This window comes from Peromyscus californicus, unplaced genomic scaffold, assembly GCF_007827085.1.
Source record: "Peromyscus californicus insignis strain IS unplaced genomic scaffold, ASM782708v3 Scaffold_13__1_contigs__length_99412109, whole genome shotgun sequence".
Classification (NCBI taxonomy): Eukaryota; Metazoa; Chordata; class Mammalia; order Rodentia; family Cricetidae; genus Peromyscus; species Peromyscus californicus.
Genome location: NW_026294424.1, coordinates 61,427,491 through 61,454,785, shown reverse-complemented (window position 1 = coordinate 61,454,785; position 27,295 = coordinate 61,427,491). Strand labels below are relative to the sequence as shown.

Below are 27,295 nucleotides of genomic sequence, written 5' to 3'. Positions count from 1 at the left end.
GGCACTGAGGTCGCAGCCGAGTTAGGAGGCCTCTGAGGCACTCACTGGACTGCGGCACTTGAAAAGCTGGTAGCTCCCAGTTGGCTTTGCTTCTGCTTCACGTCATTACCTCAGTTGTTCCTCACAGTAACTATGTGGAGTAATCATTCCAGTCGGACAGGCTTGAGCACGGGAGCTCAGAGAGGTCAGGTAACTTGCCCGGGGTTGCATAAATCAGGTCAGAATCGGCACACCTGAAACAGCAGTGCCCAAGGGCTACTGTAGAAGTCTTCCAGTGTGGGAAGGACCCTGACTGGGTATTTAGCTGTTTTCCCTTAGAGACTAGGGGTAGGCAGGGGTCTCTTTCCTGTTGTCCCAAACCATCCTTTTCCCTTTCCACCTTGTCTGTCTTCAGATTATGTGATGAGCATACAGTCTGTGTTGATCATTTCCCCTCCCCTAACTCCTCCCAGAACCTCCCCAGCTTTGTGCTCTCAATCCCCCCCAAAAGTAAGTAAACAAATATCAAAACAAACAAGCAAAAGACCAGTAAGACAAAAAAACAAAATGAGACAGCAAGTCCATTTAAAAAAAAAAAAATGGGCCGGGTGGTGGTGGCGCACGCCTTTAATCCCAGCACTCGGGAGGCAGAGCCAGGCGGATCTCTGTGAGTTCGAGGCCAGCCTGGGCTACCAAGTGAGTTCCAGGAAAAGGCGCAAAGCTACACAGAAAAACCCTGTCTCGAAAAACCAAAAAAAAAAAGAAAAAAAACATGGGGTTTGTTTGTGTTGGTTGGTATACCCACTGAGCCTCCATTGGAGAAAAAGGATTTCCCCTTTCCCAGGTTTTCGCCCCCATGTTGAAAGCCAGCTAATGTGTGCCGTTGCTGTTCCTCCCCACAGTGCCCTGCCAGACCGTCCTAGATTACCTAAAGACAGTGCTCCTGCACCACAACCAGCTCCTGCCGCAGCCCGCCGACCAGCCCACCGAGGTAGGAGTCGCCGCGGGGAAGAGGGGCGCAGGCTTGCAGGTGGAATTCCCCCGGGGGGGGGGGGGGAAGCCTGCTCACAGCTTCCAGTCTCTCTGGAGCAGATGGCTGACCAAGCACATTGCTGCCTGCGGGGAGTTGGTGGGCCTGTTACCGTGGGCGCATACTCTGGAGAAAGACCACGTGCGGACTTAATTGACAAAGAGTCATCTGCACTTGGAAAGGAAGGGGAGCCAGCAGCTTACATTGCATAGGCAAGTCTCCCCATTCCTTTGGAGCAGGGAAGTCGGAAATGGAGACAGCATCCAGCATGCCTTCAGGTAGAGCCCTGCTCTCCATGTGTCTTGCTCTGGGGTGTCTGACATTCTCTGGGGCTTTGACGTTATATCCCAGACAGCACACACAAGCTGTTTTCTTTCTCTGAGCCACAGTAGAAGCAACCAGTCCCCCATTGTATAGGACAGTGGTCCCTTGATGCTAGGGTGTTTAACAGACTACGTATTTACCAAATTTTCAAAGCTCGGTCTGGAGAATGTTCCTACCTTCCTGTTTTCAGACTTTAGAACATGGCTTTGAGTCTCCTTGCCTTCCTCAGTTACTGTACCTCCTTCCGTCTTCCATCAGAGCATGCTCCCAAAGCACCCTCTGCCAGCACTCCCATGCCACACGGCCACACATCTCCTACACACTCCTCATCCCCATTAGCACCCTAGTGCCTCTTGGATTCTGAGAACCCTGGATTCTCAGTTGATGCTTTCTGAATGATGACTCACTTTAAAATGATTAAACATGTCTAAGAACTGTTCAGTGATCTCCACTCTGTTTTCATTACCCTTCTACCCTATAATCTCACTCCCCTCACTGCTCCCCAGTGATCTGCAGGGACCCCCTCACCCCCACCCCTGTGCCTTTCCTGGGTGTCTGGTCCAGGAGCCCTTTTCAAGCCTGGTTGCTCAAGCTCGCGCTTCCCTCCTGGGCGTTGTGTCAGGGCCATCGTCTGGCTGGCTGTCCTTGATGCCCCTGACTTTGTCATCCGTTGTTCCTGGGTTCCTTCCTTCCTCTCTACTGTCTCAGTCAGTTTGTGGGGTGCTCTTCCTCCTCCACCTCCTCCCCCCCTCCCCCTTCTCTGCCACTTGAAGTCTAAAAGGTCCCACAGCTCAAGTCCACATCTGCTTGGGCTGGCGGTGGGCGGCCCACACCCTCCTCACTCCGCACCACCTGCTCCAGTCCCCAGCCGTCCTTGCATTTTCCTTCTGGAAAGGCCTCACCAAACCCAGGCAGAAGCTCCTCCCTGTCCCTGGGTTTCGTCTTATTCCCAACATTCCGTGTTCATTTTCTCCTTTCTGGTCTTAGCACTTCTTACCTCTCTCTTCTTTGCACAAAACGAAGTTATCTTTCTCAATTAAAGACCAAGCCTAAATTAAAATCCATAATTGAAGACTGCATTTGTTAACCTGACATTTTATGGTATAAAACACAAGTGAAATATGTACTTTGTCCAGGAAGTGTCTCTGGCCGCCCCTCCCTGCCTGTGCTCAGAGCACATTGTAAACCTGTACAGTGAGGGCTGTTTTCAGCGTGACTCCATAGGTGAGGGTTAGTAACCATGGCTAACTGAAGTGCACGATCAACCCCCCAAAACAGAAGGAGGGGCTGGGAGAGTGGCTCAGCTGATGAAGTGCAGGTGGGATGCTCCAGCACCCACATGGAAAGCAGGTGTGGTCAGGGCGTGCAGCTGTAACCCACCGCACTTGGGAGGTGGGGGGCAGGTTTGCTAGCCTGGCAGCCTTGCCAGTCTGTGAGCTCCAGGTTCAGTGAGAGACCCTGTCTCCAAATACAGGTGGAAAGGCTGGGCAAGGTAGCACGCATCTGTAAGCCTTTAATCCCAGCACTCATGAGGCAGAGGCCAGCCTGGTCTACAGAGTGAGTTCCAGAACAGCCGAGGCTACAGAGTGAGACTCTGCCTCAAAGAAGAAAGAAAAGAAATGAAGTTAGGGTGGGGAGTCATTTAAAGAAAACCCCAACATCGAACCGTGCCCTCCCCGTGTATAGGCATAGAAGTGCATGCATACCCCCACACAAATAGGTAAGGACAGAGGATTGCCTGTGTTTCCCTTGCATAGGGCCATTTAAACTTCATTGCCTGTCATCATCATTATTACTATACTGTTTTTATTGTCATCTCAGGCACCTGAGAATTTTCTCATTTTTATTATTTATCACATTTTATTCCTTTTAACTATGCTAAAACAGGATTATAACTCTCATCCATAACCCACAGGGCTTCCTAGGTTGTGTTTGGGGCTATAAATTACTGGTTCTCTTTCTTCTGTTTCTTGATAAAATTACCTCCAAATGGTAATTCTGCATTTTATGAGATCCATGTTTTATGTTGAGCTGCTGTGGTTTGGAGTTGCATAGGACTCTGCTATGATTTTCTCAAAGATTTGATTACCAGCTCCCTAATCACGAACACCCTCATCTTGAAATGGACACAGTTTAGGGGCACAGCTCAGTATTAAGGGATGAGTGAAAAACTCAGCCTTCCCCCATCCCACCTCACTTAAGAACTTGTGACTCTTTGGGGAAGGATACAACCTTGGTAAAATAGCCATAACTTTTCCTTGAGGGTAAGCACCCCAACCCCAGGGAAACAGGTATATTAGGATGATGATGATAATCGTCATAGTGGTGATGATGGTGGTGGTGGTGATGGTGGTGATGGCGATGGTGGTGCGGATGATGGTGATGATGATGGTGGTGCGGATGATGGTGATGATGATGGTGGTGAGGATGATGGTGAGGATGATGATGATAGAAAATAAAGAGTTCAAGAAGTAGCTGTGGAGTTTTCTTCTAAGGTTAATGATGAATGTGTTCACAGGGACTGTAAGAGGAGGGGTTTTGATTTTTTTTCTTAACCTTCATTTTTATTTTTCATGTGTGGGTATTTTGCCTGCATATGTCTGCACTGTGTGCATACAGGGCCCATAGAGGCCAGAAGAGGGCATTAGATTCCCTGGGACTGGAGCAACAGATGCTTGTGAGCCACCATGTGGGTGCTGGGAATTGAGTGCAGGTCCTGTGGAAGAGCAGCCACTGCTCTGCACCACTGGGCCATCTCTCCAGCCCCTGGCTTTAAACTCTTAACTACATCCACTGTTGCCAGGCATCTGCTTTGTGCTGGTCACGTCAGTAATCTTGGGCCACATCACTCACTTGGCCAGTGTACTGCACCTGCTTCGTGACTCGGAGAGGTTACTGCATGGAGCACACACGTCCCGGCCCTCGGAGTCTGTGGTGGGAGATGGATGGACACACCTCAACAGAAACTGGGAATCTGCAATTGTCCCTTTGTTTTCTTATCTCTTTTGAGACAGGATCTCACTCTGTTCACAAAACTGCCCTAGAGTTCACTATATAACTGAAACTGGCCTTGAACTCTGAACAGATCCCCTGCCTCAGACTCTAGAGTGCTGGGGTTACAGATGTGAATGGCCATCATGTTTGGTGAATGTGGTATTGTTGACCCCCTTTTGACAGTAAAGAACTGAAGTTGAGAATAGTCTCTCCAGGGCTGAACCCATGGCCCAACTTTATAATTGCGTTGTTTGGGTTTGGTTCCGCTAATGGGTGTTTTGTTTTCACCTGTGTATGTGGACCATGTGTTTACCTAGTCCCCTCAGGCCCCGGGGCTCGAATTACAAATGGTTGTGAGCCGCCATGTGAATTGAACCCAGGCCCTCTGGAAGAGCAATTGGTATTCTTAACATCTGAGCCATCTCTCCAGTGCCAGTCCCTCCCTGCCCCTCCTCTCCAATTGCACTGCCTGGGGCCGTGCCTTAGACTGATGGTTAATTGTTTGTTCAGTAAGTAGTGCAGCTGTTCGTAAGGGACTTCTGTAAAATGCTTTAGGAGGAGTGGTCCTGGGCCAGTTGGGAGTCCACCCGCCTCAAGCTCCGCCAACTGCCTGGGTGGAAAGGTCATTTGCTGGAGATCCACTAAGCCCCTTCCTGTGTCCATGAGGAGCAGTGGATTATTCTCCCTTCTGCATCGGCCATGCGGCTCACCACCCTTTCCCTCAAGTAGGACTCTGTGGTCTACAGGCTGGCTAACCACACTGCTGGCCTGGCTCCCCCATTCCTTCATGTCGAATTCTCACCTCCTCCTACTGAAGGGCAGCAGAAAGAACCCACGAGCCCTGGGCTCCTGATTTCTGATCACACGTGTGCACAAGGTCCCAGAGCCCAGGGTTTTGGATGCTACCACCTGTTGACTACCTATGGCCACTCCAACAAGTTCAGGTAGCTTTGTCAAAGTTAGTAAGCCATGGAACCCAGTTCATTTTAAAGCTCGCCTGTCTTCTAAATTCGGTGCACAAACCGTGACCTCAGCTGCCTTCCTTAAAGGGAACTAAGTCTCACTGTCACGGCAGGAGAACGTTGAAGAGATGAGTTTCTGTGTGCACTGTCCAGTGCCTGCTTCCAAGTCAGATGTATCCTCGCTGTCCTGCTCTGGTGTTCTTCCCAATACCTGCTCCATGCTTAACTAAGCAAGCAGTTTTTGAAATACAACCCTGCCAGACTCAAACAGTACGAAATTTATAACCCGCAGTAAATTTTCAGAGTTGTAAAACTGAATGGGTTTCCCTTTTTTTTTTTTTTTCATTTTGTACACCTTAATTACTGGGGAAGAAGTTTATTAAAACTGAGATCATGGGTTAATTAATTTGTCCTGGACTGTAGAATTTTATGGACAGCCAGAACTAAAGTAATGGTTGCGTGGGTGCAATTGACTAAACACGGCTTATAAATGTTACAGAAGTCCCCGTAATTAGTCCCACTGCAGCCATTTAGCTTGGGAATTTTACAGCAGACATAAATTATGAAGGTGAAAAGTAAGAAAATTTTTAGTTGACACGTTGGCATTTGCAGAAGCTACAATTTGAGAAAAGCTGTTTTGCATTTATTTTTTTCCAGTTTCCTCCTTTTAAACCCACTCTTTTCATGTTTGCTCTGTTATACCACGACAGTCGTGTGTGTGTGTGTGTGTGTGTGTGTGTGTGTGTGTGTGTGTGTGTGTGTGTGTGTGTGTGTTCGGTGCCTCAGACACAAGTCACGCCTATCGAAATAGACTGCTCGGCACCGTTTCTCTAGGAACAGAACTGGCAGCCAGAGGATGCAGGGGCCTGTTTGATCACACTCTTCAAAGTCATTTCTGCATATCTAATAGATTGAAAGGGAAAGTTACAGGTTATATTTAAAGAGTGCTCCCTGTCATTGGATCTTGACACATTTTAACCTACCTGTTAAAAGGCGAGTTATAAATAGCTCCTCTTTCAAAGGTGTTCATTATACCTCATTGGCTCTTGTTATAGAAAATGCAAATGTAATTTGAAAAGTGCCCGTTCTGAGTGTGAGCAATTACTCGTGCTCTTCAGTGCCCGGTTCATTGTCGGCATAGCCACTTGCTTTAAAAGCGTGTTTGCCTTTGAAATGGAGATCATTTGGCTTCTGGCTGGCTGGCTCAGTAGGTAATGAGAAAATATTTTCCTTTTCCAGGGAAGCAAGCAGCTGTTGAACAACTATCCTGTCTACATAACGAGCAAACAGTGGGACGAGGCTGTAAATTCTTCCAAGAAAGATGGGAGACGGCTCCTCCGATACCTCATCAGATTTGTTTTCACAACCGATGAGCTTAAGTACTCATGCGGCCTTGGGAAAAGGAAAAGGTCAGTGCAGTCAGGAGAGACAGGTCCTGAAAGACGCCCTCTGGATCCAGTTAAAGTCACGTGCCTCCGAGGTACCGCATCCTTCCCCTCAGTGTCCATCATCCGTGACCCCATTTCACTGCATTGGCTGTGGCTCCCCACACAAGTGTGCAGCCCTTACTGTATTTTGATTTTTTTTTTTTTAAATCTTTGCACCAAGACCTTCTAAGCTTCATGTGGCCCATCTCCTTGGTGTTGAAAAGCTCTGTGAACGGCTCTTTCCTTTCGCCTCGTCTTCACATAATGGTACAAAGGCATCACATAGCACCTCATGTTTCACGCTTTCCGTTCAGATTTGCTTTGCTGCCAGAGAAGGCCACATTCAGCAAAACTGGAGCATAGGAAGACAGGCACAGGGAGAGAAGAGGGGCCATTTTGTAATTGGCTATAGGGTATTTTGCTTCCATGGGCCATCATCTGGCTTGCTTCTTTAGTAATACATGCAAAGTATACCGGAAGTAGACTTTACCCATAAACCCTTTTTAGGTTTAAAAAAAAAAAAAGAGCGTCTATGTTAAAATTCTGCTTCGCTGACACAGTTTTGTCAGTATTTTGGGTGACTGCTTTGGTCTCCACAGTTGCAGGTCAGGCAAAGGTTGGGGAACTAGCAGTTTATGGGACAGGTTTCAGCAGACACAGACAAGTAGGAACATGATAGGGTCCCCAGAACACTGCTTGTCCTGGAACACAAAGCCAAAAACACACCAGAAGACCCTTCACAGCTGAGTACTCATTTTATTGACTAGAAAGACATGTTGATTTAATCTGGATAGGAATCTAAATTTTTCCTAGTGAAAGTCACAATTTATTAGGTAGGTAGGTAGGTAGATGGTAGGTAGGTAGGTAGGTATAGATCACTCTTAAGGCTTTAACGATTGGAAGGCTTGCCTCTTCTCACCCCAGGACACAGCCTTCTCTTAGACATTGGAGCTCTGTAATCCCTGCTGTGGAAGTATACATGTCCTGTTGGGAAGCAGCTAGGCATCTTTAGCTTACCCCACAGATTCCTGTTGGGCAGGGACTGAAGGGTTGGTGCATGCATGGCTCTCAGTCATCCTACATGACTCTTATGCAGGTGCCCCCTGCTTGGGGAAGTCACTGCCACGAGAACACCACCATTAACGAGTATCAGTGCTGTAAAGCGATCGGTGGGCTTTAGTAGGAAAATTCCACTTACTTAGCGTGACCAGCTGATGGAAATTTCTAGAATCTCTGTTATTTAGCTAATCGATCATAATTCCCCTGATTCCCCAGCATCATCAAAGGTGGTAGCATTGCTCACGCAGCGGCAGCGTTGGGCTTGGGCTCCTTACTTGTGCAGCCAAAGTGATGAAAACTCAGTCAACCATATCCCTTCGGGGGAAATGGTTCTCAGGGGGGAAAACGCTTGCCGCATGAGCCCGAGGGGCTGAGTTCATCCCCGGGATCCGTATCAAAAGCTGGGCAAAGAGCAGTTAAGGAAGACACCTTTGTCTTCAGCAGCAGATACTCCCTAGAGGTTTAGGGTGGCTTTTGCTCTTACACAGGGGAGCACTGGCGGGGGACAGGGGTGGGGGTGTTGTAGGTTGGTTGTAGCGAGTGACAGTCGTGGCATTGCCCTGGACCCCACGTAACATGTCTGGTAGATAGAGCAGCCTTTCTGTCCGTCAGCATCTGTCAACAGAGGAGCCAGCTCTTTTCTCTCTTACTGTTGTTTGTTTCCCCACAGAGTTCATTAGGATGCACTGTACCTCCAACCCCGATTGGTGGATGCCCTCGGAGGAGCAAATAAACAAAGTGTTCAGCGACGCCGTGGGTCACGCCCGGCAGGGGCGGGCAGTGGGGACTTTCCTGCACAACGGCGGCTCGTTTTATGAAGGAATGGATCACCAGGCTTCCCAAGATGAGGTCTTCAACAAGAGTTCCCAGGATGGATCGGGGGACTAGCGGACAGTCTTCCCACCCACGCAGCGGCGTTCTGTTTTGTTCTGTTTCAGAGTTCCAGTTGTGAATGTGCTCTTCCTTGTTACCTTAGCGTCCAAAGCATGTTACTCTGTCATACTTCACAATTCTCGAGCTTAAGACTGTGACCCACTGCCACGGTTCCCAAATAGAAATCCAGCTGAGGGGTCTTTGGGAAGTCTCTGGCACCGGCAGTAGATTTGGGGTGTATTATATCACAGAGGCAAAGGTTCAGTTGACATAAAGTCTTTACTAGCTAGACATTGAGGATGTCTTCTGTCCCGAGTCTTCAGGTCAGCCTGGCCTCCTGAGCAGAGCTGGTCTCCTGGGAAGGTTCAGTTAGTGTTCCTGCGCATGGGGGAAGGGAAGACAGAGTTGTTTTAAGGGACAAGCAGCAAGCATTTTCTTACTTAGTTCAAGTAAGTCTTGTTTCAATTTTCCAAAGACACAGGATTGGTGACACTGTAAGCTTCCATATATTACAACTTACTGATTAGAAGCCAGAGAACAGAGGCCATGTCTATGGATGGTTAAGTGGAGGTCAGCTATTTTTCTGTTATAGACAAAACTCACTGTGTTGATCAGAAAGGCAGCCTGGTTTCTGTGGTTTACAAGCAGATTTTCTTTATATCTTTAGGAAACGGGATCTAAACCATTTTCACATGCCTCCTTTCATAAGTTCCTTGATGCACAGCATCCATAGCCTTAAGTCATACTTGGTCAACAAAATGCCAGGGTAGCATAGGGTTCAGTGAGAATGCGCACTAGCTAGCTGTTTGGTAAGATCTTCAAGCACAGGGCATGACTGATGGCATCTGCTGCTGGTCAGGGGTCTGGCATTGTGGACATGCAGCTTCAAGGCCGTTCTGACAACTGCAATGGCTTGTTGGGGATTTCTCTGAAACTTGAGGACCTGTCTGGACTGAGTGGAGCTTTAGAATAGGTGAAACTTCTGTTTCCATTGTCATGGATGAAAACGCCTCATCCAGCTGTGCCTCTCCTCTCCCCACAAGTCCTCTGCAGCCTAAGCTCTGAGTTACTGTTCTGCTTCCCTGGTTAATCTGTGGAAATGTACGTGAGGTTAGTGGTACCCTGGGAACCACTTCCCAGCAGAGGCTACAGAGGTGCTATAATCCTTTCTGATAAGGATGAGACTCACTCTACCAAACAAGTCAAGATTAATGTTCTTTGTGGACCCAAGAGCTAAATGGGCAGCATTCACTGAAGATTGTGAATGTCAACTACAAACACAGTGAACAACTTTGAAAATGGGATAGAAATTCAGTCTGTATCCATTTAGAAAAGGACTTTTGGTGAGGCTGTTTTTGCCAAAATAAATCACATATCTTTTATATTCAATATTTAGCATCAGACTTTGAACAAATCAGCTGAGCAGTTTAGAAGTAAAAGAAACTGAGTAAGTGAGCTGTCATTTACAGTGGATGAGAGCAGTGTCTTTGGCAGTCCAAGAGAAGTGGGTATTTCTTAATGTGTGATCAGAGGTCTGGGAAGTCTGTCCTAGGAAACTCCCAATGCCATAAAGCCTTGGGGGAGCCCGCCATCGCCTCATCTGCCTTCCCATCTCCCCTTTGCACTGGGCTTCAGTTCCTCTTCCTCCTGGGTACATGGTCCTTGCTACAGCAGCCATGGTTAGCAGGTGCTTTTAAGGAATGCAGACTTGCAGGCTGTAGCTTTCCCCTGTGAGTTTGAGGTGTCTGCACACACCTTCTGTGCACCCTCTTGGAGCCCGCTGTGGTGCAGGTTGTCACTAGGGGTGACAGGAGCATTTGGGGCACCTCTGAGCCTTTGTCTGACTGCAGCTGTGGGGCCGGGACTGGAACCTCCAGACAGGCTGTTGTTTCTGCCGCCTGAAAGGGCGCCCTTGCTGCTAGGCCGGCCACCGCCCTTCTCCTGAGCTGCTCCCTTCTCCCAGTGAACGCTCTGTCAGCAGTTGCCCACAAGTAACCAGTTCTGAAACAGTGGCGTGATGCTGGCCATTGTACGCATGAGGACGCTAAGAACCGCAGCGCTGACCTCCTCGGCATCTGCAGCCAGTTTCCATGTGTATCCTGGGCCCAGGACCTGCGGTCTTCAGCCCCAGTCAGGTGTCCGTTTTTCCTGCCTCTCTATGCAACTGCTGTTTTCTTTAGCTTAGTCCACTACCTGATACCAACAGGTGATCCCTTAGACCTGTCTCAATACTCTGCTGGCTTCTTCCATTTAAGGCTGGGGTGCTACTCAGGTCATGATGGTTTCCTGGGTGGTCACCTGAGTGTTAAATCAGCCTGCAAAAGGTGCCATCTCTGGCAGGAATTCAGAACTCACCATGGATCAGACTGCTCTCATTTCTCCACAAGCCTTTGATTTAGTGTTTGGAGGTCTGAGGATGTTGTCTTGTCAACTTGGTTTGATTTTCCACGTCATTCTGGCAGTCAGACACATTGCTCTCCCAACACAAAACTTAGCCCTCTGTCAACTCTTAGAATTACCCTGAGTCATTTAGTGTTGGTTTGAAGGAGACTTGAGTTAAAAACAGCTCGGGATGCAGCTGTGCCGTTTCATCGGTGAGAAAAATGTGGTTGCCAGGCTGGCGTGACTAAATGTGACGTTTTCTGTCAGTGATTAGGTAGGTCCAGTGTCCCGGCTATCAGAAGTTCCATAGTTAATAGTGACATCGTCATGGTGTATTCTTCATTTTCCAAATTAAAATGCCTGCCTCTCGGTGATTGATGCCCCGGGCACAGATCTTGCCAAGAGGAGGCTGACCCTGGGATGACCTGTCAGGGACTGGGACCAGGAACCTGTAGAAGGGAACAGTGTTCAACAAGGATTTGATAAGGTCACATGTCTCACCAGCCTCTTTGTGGGTGTACTGTTCAGCCTCTCATGGTATCAAAAAAAAAAAAACTGAAGCGTTTCAATTTGTAGCTTTTTTTTTTTTTCCTTGCTTGAAAGTGTGTGTGCCAGGCCTTAGCCCTATTCCTCGTCCATCACAGCATTTGGGGGACTTTGACCATGTGTTTCATAAGACTTCCCTAAGAAGGTAGCCGAGAGCATAGGAGCACAAGAGTGCTGTCAGCTCTTGGTCAGGTGTTGAGGGATGCATGTCACAGTGGGTGGTCCATGTGTCATCCCTGACCCTATCAGGATGGTAAGGAGACATGTAATTACGATTGTATTTGACACAACTACTCTACATGGCATTAGGTTATGGTCACGGATAGCAATAGGACTTTATTATTACTCAGTCCAGTAGTGATTCTTGAAATATTAGATGTTTACACAAAGTCTAAACAATAACTCAGACTTAGGAATCTGCAGGTTTGTGGTTTCTACATATCTCTGCCATTTAATGACTTGTGCCTCTTTTCTCACCTCTGAGAAAGTGGATGGAGCTCGTGGGAAGATGTGAACCATGTCCAGAACACAAGCGTTCACTCATTTGAGTTCTGTTTCTTTTTTTTTTTTTTATTTTTCTTTCTTTTGGTGAAGGGGGTTAAACATTCAGTCTGTGCTCGTCTAACCCTGACACCCACTGACTACCTCCTTAGTTTCTGTATAGACAGTAGTTCCCTTTTTTGGTTTGAAGGTCCTTTTTTGGTGACTTTTTAGAAAAGGTTTTAAATGTATAGTTTCCTCTGACAGTGCTGTACCATCTCACAGTACAGGTCTGTGTTCATTTGTGACAGCTTTCACATGTGAATCTGGAGAAATGTCATAGAAAATGGTTTTGCACATACGGAGTGAGTCTTGCTGGTGTGTGTTTATTGTGGCGACGCTTGCCAAAGCTGCTTGGCAAACACGTCAGGAGGGATGCTTGAGTCACAACTCCAGTGCAAATGTGTCGAAACAGCAGTGTGTGTCATTATGATGTATTTTTGTAAACACAGTGGTGACTTCTGTCAGTCGTATAAGTACTGGATAAAAATAACACTTGAAACACTGGAGGGAAATGTCACTTAGCTGATCACAAAGCTACTTTGCATTATCCGCCAGGGGGCGTGTGCGTGTGTGTGTGTGTGTGTGTGTGTGTGTGTGTGTGTGTGTGTGTGTGTGTGTGTGTTTTACAGGAGAGGGAAGAATTGACATCGGCAATGTGGAGGACAAAAATAATACTCATCACCGCTTTTTTAAAAGTGAAGTTTAAAACTTTAGCTGATGCATTTACACATTAGAGGTCTCTTGCACACTCTCCATAGTATATTGAATTTTGGGAAATAGTGAGAACTGGAATTCTCATATTTAGTGACTGGCTTTGTCACCCTTGACTATTGAAGGCAGTAAATTACCAAAAACTTTGCTTCTGAGCTTCCATGGCTGCTGTAAGGGCTGTGCTTTTATTGAATCACAGTTTCCCAAATGGCAACGAAAGGATATCTGCTAGCGAGACCCATTCTCAAACCTGGGTCACTCTGAATAGTAGCACCAGTACAGGTGGCCCGATGTGCCTCCCTCCACATGTTGCAGAACGGTTGGGTCCCATTGGAAAGCACTCCCATGGCAATAGTTAACTACAGCAACCTAAGTGTAACTCTTGATTTCCTGTGTGCTAGTAGCTTCGATAAGCACTTTAATGCATCCTTCCTTATAACCTGCACAGCTGCCCAGGGTGCTCACTGGAGGTCACTTTGAGCTCAGTAAGCAGAATGGCCCTTTCTGTTTGCCCTAATCAAGCATCGCTCTCAATGTGTGCCAACACTTTGGAGTGAACTTTTTTTTCCTGATGCTATCGAGGAAAAGCTGGTATTTATATCACTAAATCTACATTGGAAGCATGCAGGTGCTTAAATAACAAGTATGTGGAGCCCAGGCCTCCAGGAGTTCTTACAGGGCTGGCATGAGACGTGGCCGGGGTGACATCCTGTGAGGGAGACCGGAAACTTAAAGGAAATGGACACATCAGAAGTCTGGCTCCTTTCCACTGGTGTTCTAGGTGCCCCATACACACTAGAGCATCTTGGGGAGCGCCTGGTGATGGCCCTGGGTATCGGCCAGCGTTCCCATCTCTGTGTGTGACTGGTTTCGCAGCCTCCTGGGGACACTCGGTGATTCCGTGGGACGGGCGGCTTTAACTGACGATGCCACTGTGAGAACTGTAGAGACTGTGTCAAGAATATAGTGACCTGTTGAGTCTGCCCCCGTAGTTTTAGCTTTAACATCCTCTGAGAGCATGCCAAAGCCACGAGGGGCCCGGCTTCTGCCTCTTGGGAGCAAGGCCTGCTGGAGGTGGGCAGGGACTCGGTCACTGTTCGGCCTGACCCTGCCCAGGCCAAGCCTCACCTCCATGTGGCTCCTCTGCAGAATGGCATGTAGCAGCTAACCCTGGGGCCAGTTGCCTTTACTCTATTTTCTATGATGAATACTTGTGGAGAAACTGTGATAAATCCATTGATCCTAATATTTTTATTGTTGGAGTCCTGTGGCTTCTCTGAATACTTTCTATTGGATTGTACTGTGTAGAATTCACACACACTAGGGATATGTGAATAAAGCTAAAAATGCATAGTATAATATAGGATAGCAAAAATCTTTTGTGAACAATTTATATAGAAGAGTAAGTTGTTTTTTAAGTGTTAGGCCATTTCTTTTAGGAACCTAAAATGTTATAAGAGTTTTTTAAGCATTCAATATTTTTAATTATAAGAGACATTTGTTACTAGAGCTAATTATTTCAGGTGTTCTAATTGGAATATTGATTTTCTTACCTCATATACCTCTAGAATGCCACATGTTCTGTTGGGGATAAAATTGCACAATAAATGTCAGGTTATCTGTTAGATGTTTTAACTTGCTTTTTTTTTTCTTTTCGGCTGTGTGTGCATAGTATTTTTGCATGTGTGTAGGCATCCTCGTGTGTGGGCATGTGTGCACGTTGTATGCGTCTTAAGAATCCTCCTCTGGGTCTACCATATTATTTTTGAGGCAGGGTTTCACAGTCAATCCCAGAGCACATTGATATGGCCTACCTGCTGGCCATTGCTGTTACGAATCCCCTACCCCTGCCTTCCAGACCTGGAATTCCAGGTAAGCCACCACACACACAACATTTGTGTTGAAGTCTGGGGATCTAAACTCAGATCCTTCTGCTTGCACAGCAAATGTTCTGGCCACTGAGCCATCCCACCTCCCAGCCCCTGGCTTGCTGTTTGCCTCTTTTGACAGTTCATTTTGTTTTGTTCTAAATGTTCCTGGTTGCCTGTTGAGAGTCCTTTCCCCCTGAAGCTAAGGCTGTCCTGCTTGTCTCTAAATGTAAGGAATGTCCTATGCTGAACACCCAGATAAAAGCCAGCAGGATGGCTTGGCGGGTAAAGGTGGCTGGTGCCAAGCCTAAAAACATCCAGTTTGATCCTCTAGACCTGCATGAAGACCTGCATATGGTCTCTATCCTCTGGCCTCCATGCATACCATAGCATATGCATATCCACACACATTAAATAAACAAATGTCATTTTAAAAAGTCCCCTAGTCTGTTATGCCAGGAAAGTAACTAGAAATTCATCTGACCTACTAAGTGGGACAGCAGGGAGGAAGTGACGTGTGATTTGAAAGAACATGCGCCATCAGGAAGCCCATAGAGCTGAAACTCACAACTCCGAATCCGCAGATATTGCCTGTGTATGGTATTTGAACAGTGTGCGAAGCACAGAAGCAAATTGGCTGTGGCCAGATAGGGACATGGTTGTGGCTTCCCCCTTAATTACCGCAGAAAGTATGCCTGACCACCATTACAGAAATACAAGATTGGACAAATGTTATTTCATGAGCCAGATGACGTCAAAAGCTAAAGTTTCATTTTCAAGGAAATACAAAGGTCTTTTATTTTTGCCCTCAAGTTTCAAAATTTTAGCCAATAATTTTGTCTGAAAAACAATGCTTCAGTCGAAGTAATTTTGGTTAGAATTAGAACATGGGTCAAAATGGAGTGAAAGATGCTCTCTAGCACTGAAAGGATGGAAGATAACGGCACATTTGTGGATAAACCTGATTAAAAGAAAACAATCCAGTACAAATACGCGTTATTTCTATGCACAAGCAATAGGCAGTCTAAGAAAAAAATGAAGCAGTTCCCCTTACAGTAGCAGCAGAAGAATAGTATACTTGAAACTTAAACAAAATAAATTCCAAACATGCCAGGTGGTGGTGGCTCAAGCCTTTAATCCCAGCACTCGAGGCAGAGGCAGGTAGATTTCTGTGAGTCCGAGGCCAGCCTGGTCTACAAAGCGAGATCCAGGACAGGCACCAAAACTACACAGAGAAACCCTGTCTCGAAAAACAACAACAACAACATATATATATATATATATATATATATATATATATATATATATATATATATATATATATATATATATACTGAACACTGCAAACTATAAATCAGGAAACTTTAAGACTTAAAGGTTCAATAAAGGAGTGGACTGTTAGGATGCAGTGATCCCAGCTCTGGTCAGTAAGTAGCAGGCAGCTGCTGCCAGGCTAACTGCCAAGGGGTCCTAGGATTCATGGGAACAGAAAGCCCCCCTCCGTCCCCAACAGAATGAGGGCTACATTTATGGTAATTGTCAATTAACATGTTGAAATGGTTCCTTGGAAGAAGAGCCTTTGAAGCAAGTGACATGGACAAACGGGATAGCCACCTCCTGCAGAGATGAATTGGGATCCAGTATCTAACCCCTGGAGGGGAGCTCAGCACTCCCTGAAAGGGTATGCCCAGAACCTAGTTCCCTTGGTGTTTCTAGTTGATAGGAACCATCACAGAACCCAAGAAAATCAAATAGGTTCTCAGGTGTACATAGTGTTAGGTATGCCGTGGTTAAAAGTGGAAATAATACACACGCCCAAGTGACGCGGGTAATGTGTGTATCTCCATACATTGACTGTTAAAGGCTGAGCGCTGACGGCACTGTACTACATGGATAAACCTTCAAAATACAGTAAGTGAGCAAAGTCAGACACAGAAGACCAGCTCTTGCACAATTACACTTCCATGAAATGCCCAGAATAGTCAAAATTCCGGACAGGCACAGCCTAGTGCTTCTCAGGACACCATTGGCCCAATTAAGGAACCCGATGTAAAACAGTCCCTTTGAAATTGGTTACACACTCACGCAGCGTGTTTGTCTGCAGCCTGATGTGCCTCAGGAGTGGCCTACCTAGTTCTTGGCAAACTGTGCTGTAAGCCGATGGCTGGGTAACTGTTAATGATGAGGATCGACTAATGATGAGAAAAACCCCATGGTCCACTGGCAACTTGTTTCCAGAGGTGAAATTGTCCTGAGCAGGGGAAATCATAAAAGTCTGTGACTGTCAGACACAAGCCAAGTTTGACCAACATGGCCACAGCCCGGTCACTTACATCATCACTTCCTGTATGGTGTGGTGTGCTACCAAATGCTGGCTGGGTCACTTTCTCCTCACCTTTCTCTCTCCACTTCAAAGTCTGTTGGTCAGACCTCACCTAGCCTGTCTTAGTGATACCACGCCTGGTGTTCAGCCGGCAGCTGCAGAGAACATTTGAACCCAGGACTTTAGTAGAGGGTGAGCGCAGGGTGGCCTGAAACTCCTCATAACTCGCTGGCCAGACTGGGAGGGCACTGGCAGCTGGAAGGGGCGAGGCTGGCAGTGGGGCTGAAATTGTAGAGGGCTCCCTGCTGGGAAATCCGATCTCCATGCCATCTGAGGAGCACGATGGCAAGGAAGGAGCCAGATTGGGGATCAACTTGCAACCACCCTTTTCTTTCCCATCTCTAATTGAACACACTGGAAGCCTCACGGTGTGAACAGCCCACTGTATCCAGCCAGCGCCCCACCCTCCCTGTGCCTGCCCCCCCCCAACACAGGGAGGCAGAGGAAAAAGACACAGATAAGAGGCGAGGCAGGTGACTCAAAGGTTTCTGCACCTGAGAGTCGCTTGGCCTGTAGTCATTGGAATGGTTGACTTTTACGGATCACTGGGTTAAGGATTCTATGATCTTCCTTCCTTCAGTCTTCCTAATTCATGTCCCAGTCCCGTTGTGTGGATGAGGGAGCTGGTGCTTGGAGGAGCTCCAGTGTGAAGAGGTAGGAGACTGATTCTGCTTGGCTGCTTTTGGCCTCTCAGTCCTCAACGATAGTCTCTTTAAGACTTTCATCACTTGAGGTGAGGGTGTGGTGATTATGAGGCCGGTGAAACAATACCTACCTGGAAGTCTCCCCAGCTCTGGCCGATCCAACAAGAATGCGTCTTTCTCTGTGACCCCCAAGGCTGGACCTCAAAAATCCCAAACGTGTATGAGTATTGCGGAGGTCATTGTTCATAGGCAGTCTGTGTTCATACCAGGAGGCCAAGGAAAGAAGTAGCCTTCATGTTTGGGGTGGTTTGAGAGAAAATGGTCCCCAAAAGGAGTGGCATTATTAGAAGGTATGGCTGATGGAGGAAGTGTGTCACTGTGGAGGCGGGCTTTGAGATCTCATATGCTAAAGCCACTCCCAGTGTCTCAGACCACTTCCTGTTACCTGCATATCAATATGTAGGACGCTCAACTCCAGCACCATGTCTGCCTGCATGCCACCATGTCCCACCATGATGATAATGGACTAACCCTCTGAAAATGTAAGCCACCCCCTCAAGTAAATGTTTTCCTTTTTTAGAGTTGTTGTGGTCATGGTATCTCTTCACAGCAATAGAAACTCTAACAATGTTAAAGAAATATGCCATACAACATGGTGAGACCCTGCCTTTAGGGGGTTGGGGGTGGGACAGAACTGGAAAGATGTTGAAAGTGCTTGCTGCTCTTGGAGAGGACTCAAGTTTAGTTCCCAGTACCCACATCAGGCCACTCACAGTCACCTGTAACTCCAGCTCCAAGAGATCTGATATGCTCTGTGGGCACAGCTCTTACACACCCACTCATGGACACAATCATATACACATGCTTTTTAAAACTCGGTGTGTGTGTGTGTGTGTGTGTGTGTGTGTGTGTGTGTGTGTGTGTGTGTGTGTGTATTTGTTTTTTTGAGACAGGGTTTCTCTGTGTAGCTTTGGAGCCTGTCCTGGAACTCACTCTGGCTGGCCTTGAACTCACAGAGATCTGCCTGCCTCTGCCTCCCGAGTACTGGGATTAAAGGCGTGCGCCACCACTGCCGGACAAAAATAAAATACTTTTAAAGGCAAGCATGGGGGAGTATGCTTGTAATCTCAGCACTGGAGAGGCAAAGATAGGTGATTCCCAGGGCTCGCAGGCCAGCCTAATCCACTTGGCAAGCTCCAAGCCAGTGACAGACCCTACCTGTCTCAAAACAAGAGCAGGCACCTGAGGAACAACATCTAAGGCTGACCTCCCGTCTCCACAGACAGGAACACATGCACACAAAACATCAGGCTTGCATTGTTTTGTCAATTAAAAATGCAAGTAAGTAAAGTTGTTATGGAAAGGGGGCATGCTTACATCTTTGATTAAATAAGCAGGGTGGGATAAAACATGCCTGGAATAAAGTGCCTTAATCCTTGTACTTAACAGTTGTCAATGTTTAACAAATTGGGTTAAATCATGGTTTCAAGCCACAGCTTTGATGTCCACATTCATCCTCCTTTCACGCACACAAAGGAATGGAGATTAATTTTGTTTCATGGCATTTCCCCTCCCTGTTCTTGGTATAAAAATAAATATTTGTCAAAACACAGGAATGTTTAAGAATCCCACTAATGAGGGACTAGGGTGCACTCAGAGTACTCACCCGGCATGCAGGGAGCCCTGGGTTTGAGCTCCAGCACTGCATACTTGGGGCTTCATGGTACATGCCTGCAATCCAGCACTGAGGAGGTGGAGGCAGGTGGATCAGAAGCTCAGCATCCTCCTCCCATACATGGCGAGTTCGAGGACAGCCTGTGCCAAAGAGACTGCCTCAACATTGGTATCACTAACGCACATGGGATGGAGTGGGTGGAAGCAGGAAGAACAAAACCAGTGGAACTGTACAATGGATATTTCTCATTATCAGAGATTTAGTCTTCATAGTGAGGCTTAAGGCACGTTCGCTTCCGTCCAATTCTAGGGGAAAACTCGGATCTGATTGAGATGGGGAGCCCAGCGGTACGGATGCCTGCTGTGTTTTCTAGTCTGTCTGTGAGTCTATGGATGAGAATGTGTGAGTGTATGCGTTTGTGTGTCTGTGTGTGGCTGCTTATCTGTCTGTGTTTGAGAATGTGTGTCTGCATGTGTGTTCGTGTATCTATGTGGGTATGCATCTGTGTATATGATAGTGTGTGTCTATGTTACATATGAGTGTTTATGTGTGTGAATGTGTGTGTCTTATGTGAGTGTGTGCCTATGTGTGAGTGTGTCTGTGTGTTTATATATGTGAACATGTGTTTATGTATGTGTCTGTCTTGTGTGGGTATGTGTCTGTATGTATCAGTGTGACTGTTTATGTGTTTGAATGTGTGTCTGTATCTATGTGTGTCTTGGTGTGTATGAATATGTCGATGTTTGTGGGTCTGTGTGAATATGTGTAAGTGTATCCCTGTGTGGGTGTGTCTATATTTGTGTGTCTGCACTCTGTGTGGTGGTATGTCTGACTGCACTGTGGTTGTGTGGTTGTGTGTCTGATTGCACTGTGTTTTGTGTGGCTGTGTGTCTGGCTGAACTCTGTGTGTGTGTGTGTGTGTGTGTGTGTGTGAGAGAGAGAGAGAGAGAGAGAGAGAGAGAGAGAGAGAGAGAGAGAGAGAGAGAGAGACTGCAGTCTGTATATCTCTTATCTCTGTGTGGTGATGTGTCTGACTGCACTCCGTGTGTGTGTGTGTGTGTGTGTGTGTGTGTGTGTGTGTGTGTGTGTGTGTGGCTGCACTGTGTGTGTCTGACTGCTTGTGTATATTTGTGTGTCTATGTCTGTGTCCAGCTGGCAGTGCAGAGGCACATTCAACTCAATCACAAACCTGAAGAATTGTGTTGATTGTGGGATTTAATGTTTTGTGCTCATTGCCTTTTGGTTTCTGATACATTTTGGGTAGATCTTTTTTCCTGCAACTACAGAAGAATGTTGCTGTGGGATGTTCTGTATGCTGTGAATGTGTTGCTCTGATTGATAAATAAATAAATCCGATTGGTTGATAAATAAAAAGCAGGTTGACCAGTAGCTGGGCAGGAAGTATAGGTGGGATAAACAGACAAGGAGAATTCTGGGAAGTGGAAGGCTGAGTCAGGAGATGCCAGCCCGCCCTCCAAGGAGCAGCATGTAATGACACACAGGTAAAGCCACGGAAAACATATAGATTAACAGAAATGGGCTGAATTTAAGTGTAGGAGCTGGTCAGTGGTAGGCCTGAGCTAATGGCCGAGCAGTTTTAGTTAATATAAGCCTCTGTGTGTTTACTTGGGTCTGAACAGCTGGGGACCGGGCAGGACACAGGAAAACTTCAATTACGGAATGTCAAAGCCCAAACTAGACACTTACTATGTGGAATATGATAGTTAAAAATTGGTAAGGATTGGGGCCTTTCCAAACCCACCTTTCTCCTTAAGGAGACATAAATGGAGGGTGGTCTCATGAGTCCCCTGAATCTATGATACTATAACTTTTCTGATAAGGACACTGGTAAAATGTAGGAAGGAAGCCATTTCTTCCAAGCATCATTAGCCTGACCAGGAAATTACACTGGAAGAAGTAGAAGTAGCAACCTTCTAATTAAAAAAAAAAAAATTACTATGATGTGGGAAAGCAAGACTCACAAAATTCCAGAACCTGCCCAAGTTCATGCGATACACTAAGCTGAACAAACGCAGAACGATTCGGCCCATCCCTGGGAGCCGGCTGACTAAATTCTTCTGAGTGTCTCCCCCCTTTTTCCTTGGGTTCCAGGAAGCCTACTGCTGCATCCCAACCACAGTTACCTTCCCTCACTTGTCTAGAGCGCTGGAACTCTCTGTCTGCCTCTCACATCTGTTCTTTGGAGTCATCTTTGCAGGTTTATTTTAATTGTGCTTTCTTAGAAGTGCATTCAAATGCTTTCTATAACCTAAGTTGTTGTAGTAGTCTGATGCCTAAACTAACCTCAGAAGTGAGATCTCTCTCCACCCCTCCCAGCTACCCACTCCCAACTCTTAAGCCACTAACACAGACATCCCCAGCTATTTCTGCAGCTTCTTCCTGTGGGTCTGTCTTGTCAATCACGATGTCGCTTTCCCACCAGGCTTCTGTACCTGTCTGTGGTGGTGAGGAGAGTCTGAGCTATTGATAAAGTAGAGTCTAGGAACCCACCTGGGAGGTGGTGGGTCTGCACCCCTGCCACTCGTGCGTACACACACACACACACACACACACACACACACACACACACACACACACACACACACCCGAGCCCTGGTTCAGGGCCTTGAGATGGAACAAGGCTTGGGCCAAATCCACGTCATCTGAGGAGCTAGAGAGGAAGCAAGTTGAGGAGGGAGAGATAGCTGTGGTTCCAGCTGTTGAGGGTCTCCAGGCTGGTTTGCTGTGGAAGTGGAAGTTAGTCTCACTTGACAAATGTTGGGAAGCTAATTCTAACTTTAGCCTTTCCCTATCTGAAAAAAAGACGCTGGGTTCTTAAAGGCTTACTCCTGTCCCCATGTTAAGAATTCTACCAGAACCTTCTCTGCACAGTGCCATTTTTTTTCACACTGGGCTTGCACCCACGGCCTCACACATACTAGGCAAATGCTCAGCCACAGTTGCTTTCCTTGGGATGTTATTCTATGGTGTTTAATTTCTTCCAGCCTTTGTCTGTAGTATAGGGAGGCATTACAGCCAAAGACGCTGGCTGCTCTAGAACATTACGATGGCATGCCCACAGTGCTGTCCAGAACGAGGGCATCAGAAAAACATGGCTAAGACGCGCCATAAGCAGAAATCCAACTAGTACACAGCAGTGTACTGTAATCATCAAGAGGAAGCAGTTTGGCTGGGCAGTGGTGGCACACGCCTTTACTCCCAGCACTCGGGAGGCAGAGGCAGGTAGATCTCTGTGAGTTTGAGGCCAGCCTGGGCTACAGAGTGAGTTCCAGGACAGCCAGAACTGTTTCACAGAGAAACCCTGTCTCCAAAAAACCGAGGGGGAAAAAAAAAAAGAGGAAGCAGTTTGCCCACCCCCCATAATCCGAAACTCTAATACAGAGACTGTTTCAAAAGTATGCCACGTCTCATTCTCAGAGAACTGCTAGTATTAAAAGGTGGTACCCCTCCACAAAAAAATACTTGCAAGGGAATGTTTTAAAGGACAATTATTGCATGCTAGGAGCATCCTTCTCATTTTGTTAGCCAGACAGGCTTGCCCATTTATATTGCAAGCAGGTACCCACTGCAGACTGCCACCACGGCTCCCTGCGTGCTCTGCGTGGCCTCTGCTCTCTCCCCTTCCTCCCTCCCCTCCCATCAGAAAAGCAGATGGATCTGTTTGAGCTTTCACTCTGGGCAGTAGTATCTGTTCTGTGAGCAGATGTCTCCACTGCCTAAGCAGTCAGAACCTAACCGGGAAAATGCTTGGGGAGACTATTTAAAATTTTAAATCAGGCCACCAAATTGTGCATGTGTGTGTGTGTGTGTGTGTGTGCGTGTGTGTGTGTGTGTGTGTGTGTGTGTGTATAAATATATATTACATCTATATAAATAGATATTACAAACAACCATACAATAATTTAATTGTTATATTATTGTTATCTTTTTCTTCTAAACGCCTGTGCAAGTGGTTACTTCCTGGCCCCGGCCCTGTGGATCCAGATGCTTATGGCCAGGAGTATGATGGACAGGATACAGGGGGAATCCTGTAACCATTCCAGAATGCACAGGAGACCTTTTAACCATCTATACTGGTCGCTGGGTTCAACCCTGAGGCCTCTGCTTGGAGAAAATCAAATGGCTCGGCAAAGGTCAGGGCTCATTGAACCAAGGACATGAGTCTTGGTGCCAGGCCTGCCTCAGTTTCTTCTCTGAATAGCCTATAGCTAATGCAAGAGTGCCTTAGTGCACACCATAGGCTGCAGTTATACTGCTTACAGCTTACTTCACAGCCTAGAAAAGGCTGGGAGAGAGGGCAGAGGGTTAATATGAATGGGGATCTGGGAAGTAGGGGGTTAATGTGGTCAAAATATATTGTATGAAATTCTCAAAGGCTTAAATAAAAATGGCATATTTAAAAAGTGACACATACTCATAGTAAAACACACAAATAAACAAACAAAACCCCTGCAGGGCTAGAGAGATGGCTCTGTGTTGAGAGCACTCGGCTGCTCTTTCGAAGGACCAGAATTCCCAGCACCAACGTCAGGCAGATCACAAAGGCCTGTAGCTCCAGATCCAGGGGATCTGATGCTCCTTTGATCTCCTCTGAGTACCTACATACGTGCTCACATACATACATACATAAATTTTTAAAAACTGTTACTTTAAAAAACAAATAGTCCCCCACCCATATTTTAGATAGAGCACCTGGAGTGTGGGTTTGTTTACTTCTCCCATGGAATCTATGGATAAAGACTGTCATGGACTGTTCCCAGCACCCACGTGGCTGCTCACAACCATCCCAAACTCCAGTTCCAGGGGATACAATGCCCTCTTCTAGCCTCTTCGAGCACCAGATATGCACATGGTAAACATAAACACATACAGGCAAAACACTTACACATAAAATATAATAAATCCATTTTATTAAGCAATTTTTTCATACATTATATTTTGGTCATATTTCCCTTCCACAGCTCTTCCCAGGTCCTCCCCGACTCCCTGCCCACCCAACTTTATGTTCTCTCTCTTTAAAAAAATCCAAAAAATCCAAAAGTAAACAAAAACTAGTAAGACCCTCCCAAAAAAATGCTCAAACATAACAAAATGAAATAAACCTGCCCCCCCAAAAAAAACCATGGAATTTGTTTTGTGTTGGCATGGGACTTACCCTGGGGTGTGGTTGATGTACCTAGTGACTCCATTGGAGACTGCTAATTTCCCCTTGCCCATCAGGTATCAATTGCGAATAATCTCTCGGTTGGGATGGAAGCCTGTATCCGCTTCACCCTCTCAGCGCTGTGACCCATCTGGACCTTTGCTGGTCTTGTGCATGTTGCCGTAGTCTCTACATTCATGAGTGCATCAGGTCTGTTGGGTCTGGAAGACACTGTGTCCTTGGCCTCTGGCTCTGACCATCTTTCTGACTCCTTCACAAGATCTTGGAGCCTTGAGGAGAGGGGTTTGATGAAGACATCCCATTTAGGACAGCGTGCTCCAAAGTCTCGCACTCTCTGCATAATGACCGTTGTGGGTCTCTGTGTTATTTCCCCTCCACGGCAAAAAAAGAGAAGCTTCTCTGATGAGGGTTGAATGATGCACTGATCCACGGGTATAACAATGTCATTAGGAGTCATTTTATTGCGGTGATCTTCTAGTACAATGGTTCTCAACCAGTGGGTCACGACCCCTTTGGGGTTGAACCACCCTTTCACAGGGATCACCTAAGACCACCAAGGACACAAATACACTGCAATTCAAAACAGTAGAACAATTACAGTTAGGAAGTAGCAACAAAAATCATTTTATAGTTGGGGGTCACCACACCATGAGGAACTGTATTAAAGAGTTGTAGCATTGGGAAGATTGAAGACCACTACTGTAGCCAGATAATAGTAGTAGGGTTTCCACTAGACCCATGATCGATCTGGTTTCAGGTTCTTCTTTACAGTGCCAGGTATGAGTTCCATCTCATGAAGAGGGCCTTAAAAGTAATCAAAAAGTGGTTGGTTGCTCTCATCAGACTTGTGCCACGATTGTCCCAGCATGTCTTGCAGGCAAGACATTGTTGTACATCACAGTGTTTGTATCTGGGTGATAGTGATGGTTACTATTCTCCTCAAGTGTCACAGTAGCTCCCAGCATCGTGAAGAATAGTCAGTAGGGAAGCTTCTAGTTTGGTACCAGCTCCACTTCTCCACAAGCGTTGTCTTCAGCAATAGAGTCTTACTATCAAGTTGTGGGGCGTAACCAATAGCCTTGGCAATAGCCTGTGATGTTTCAGGGGAAGGGCGGTCCATGGGATCTCTTTGGTCAATGACTCAACATGATGTAACTCATTCCAGGCCCTGGAGGTTTTACTTGGTGGTATGATATGTCTAACTGTGGCGTTGGGGATTGACACAACCTCATTTAAAGATGCATTATAAAGCTATAGTAATCAAAACAGTGTGGTACCAACCCTCAAAAGACAGAAAGATGAATAAATCCAGTGGGGAAAAAATCTTTTTCCAATAAAGAGTACTGCAACAATTAGACATCCAACTTGCAAAACTAAAAAAATTGTGTAAGCAGAGACCTTACAGTCTTTTGTGAAGTTAACTTAGCTGCATGGGAAACACAAAACTATAAAACTTCTAGAAGATAACAAAAATCTATGTGCTCCTGCACCTGGCAATGACTTCTTAGATACGACAACAAAGATGATTTGTAAAAGAAAGAATTGATAGCTGACTGTTAAAATGGTAAAAAGATGACTATATCACAGTCTGCAGAAAACATTTACCAATGGCAATTCAGAATATACATGGAAAGAAGATGACTCGGTTTCCAAAATGGGCCAAATACCTTTTCTGACAACTCACCCAACCTGCCACACGGCTGCAGGGATGGAGGCACAGCTTGGATGGAGGAGTGCATGCCTACCATGCACACAGCCCTGGTTCAACACAAACTGGGAGTGGTGGTGCGCACTTGTAATCCCAACACTGAGGAGATCAAGGCAGGGGGATCAGAAGTCTCAGATCAGCCTTAGCTACATCAAAAATTTAAGGCCAGCCTGGGCTACATGAGACCTTGTCACAGAACAAAGGAACCCTCTCCCCAAAGAACAGCTGAGATCCAGCACTCGGAATGTTGTTGAGGACGCAGCAATAGGAACACTCACTCACTACTGATGAGAAAGGGAGACGGTGCTGCCATTTGGTAAATCAGTGTGACATTTTCTCAGAAAACTCGACGCATCATGCAATCAGCTATCACCTTCCTTGCTAATTACCCCACTGGAGTTTTACAATTCCAGAACAACTCACACAAACGTTTCTGGCAGTTTCCATCTTTATTGCCTAAACTTGGGGCGATCCAGAATCCCTTCAGTGAACGAATGGATAAAAGCTGTGGTACATCCAAATGGAATAGGGATGAGCAAGCAAGAGTAAGCCGTGGGGTCACAAAAAGACATGGCAGGAGCTAAAATACACATGACTGGGTCAAAGAAGACCATCTTACAAGGTTCTTTAACCCCAACCATATGAGATTCTGGACAAAACAAAACTAGAGAGACAGGAAAAGCGTCAGTGGTTGTCAGGATCTGGGGGAAGGGGAGGGATGAGTAGATGGCTCACAGAGGACATTTGGGGCACTAAGATTACTACACATGGAGCTGGGATGGAGGCTGGGCCTGGGGGTGCCTGTGACCTCAGCAACTTGGGGGTCTGAGGCAGGAGGACTGCAAGGCCGAGGTCAGGTTGGGGGATATATCTTGGTGGTAAGCTGCTTGACTAGCATGGGCAGGGCCCAAGGTTCAAGCCACAGCACAAGAAAGGAAGGAAGGAAGGAAGGAAGGAAGGAAGGAAGGAAGGAAGGAAGGAAGGAAGGAAGGAAGGAAGGAA

General features: G+C 46.6%; 1 protein-coding gene across 2 annotated transcripts in view; it reads left to right on the top strand.

Annotated features, from left to right (window-relative positions):
* The window catches only part of Bend4 (BEN domain containing 4), a 32,625-nt gene extending 18,170 nt beyond the window's left edge, over window positions 1-14,455 (top strand). The window contains exons 3-5 of one of the 2 annotated variants that reach the window (XM_052735061.1): window positions 882-970; window positions 6,529-6,769; window positions 8,446-14,455. In XM_052735061.1, coding sequence (XP_052591021.1) covers window positions 882-970; window positions 6,529-6,769; window positions 8,446-8,663 — 548 coding nt within the window. In that variant the 3' untranslated portion in view covers window positions 8,664-14,455. The remainder of the gene's footprint in view (window positions 1-881; window positions 971-6,528; window positions 6,770-8,445) is intronic. The other variant, XM_052735062.1, reaches the window with a different exon arrangement.
* The last annotated feature ends 12,840 nt before the right edge of the window (window positions 14,456-27,295 follow it).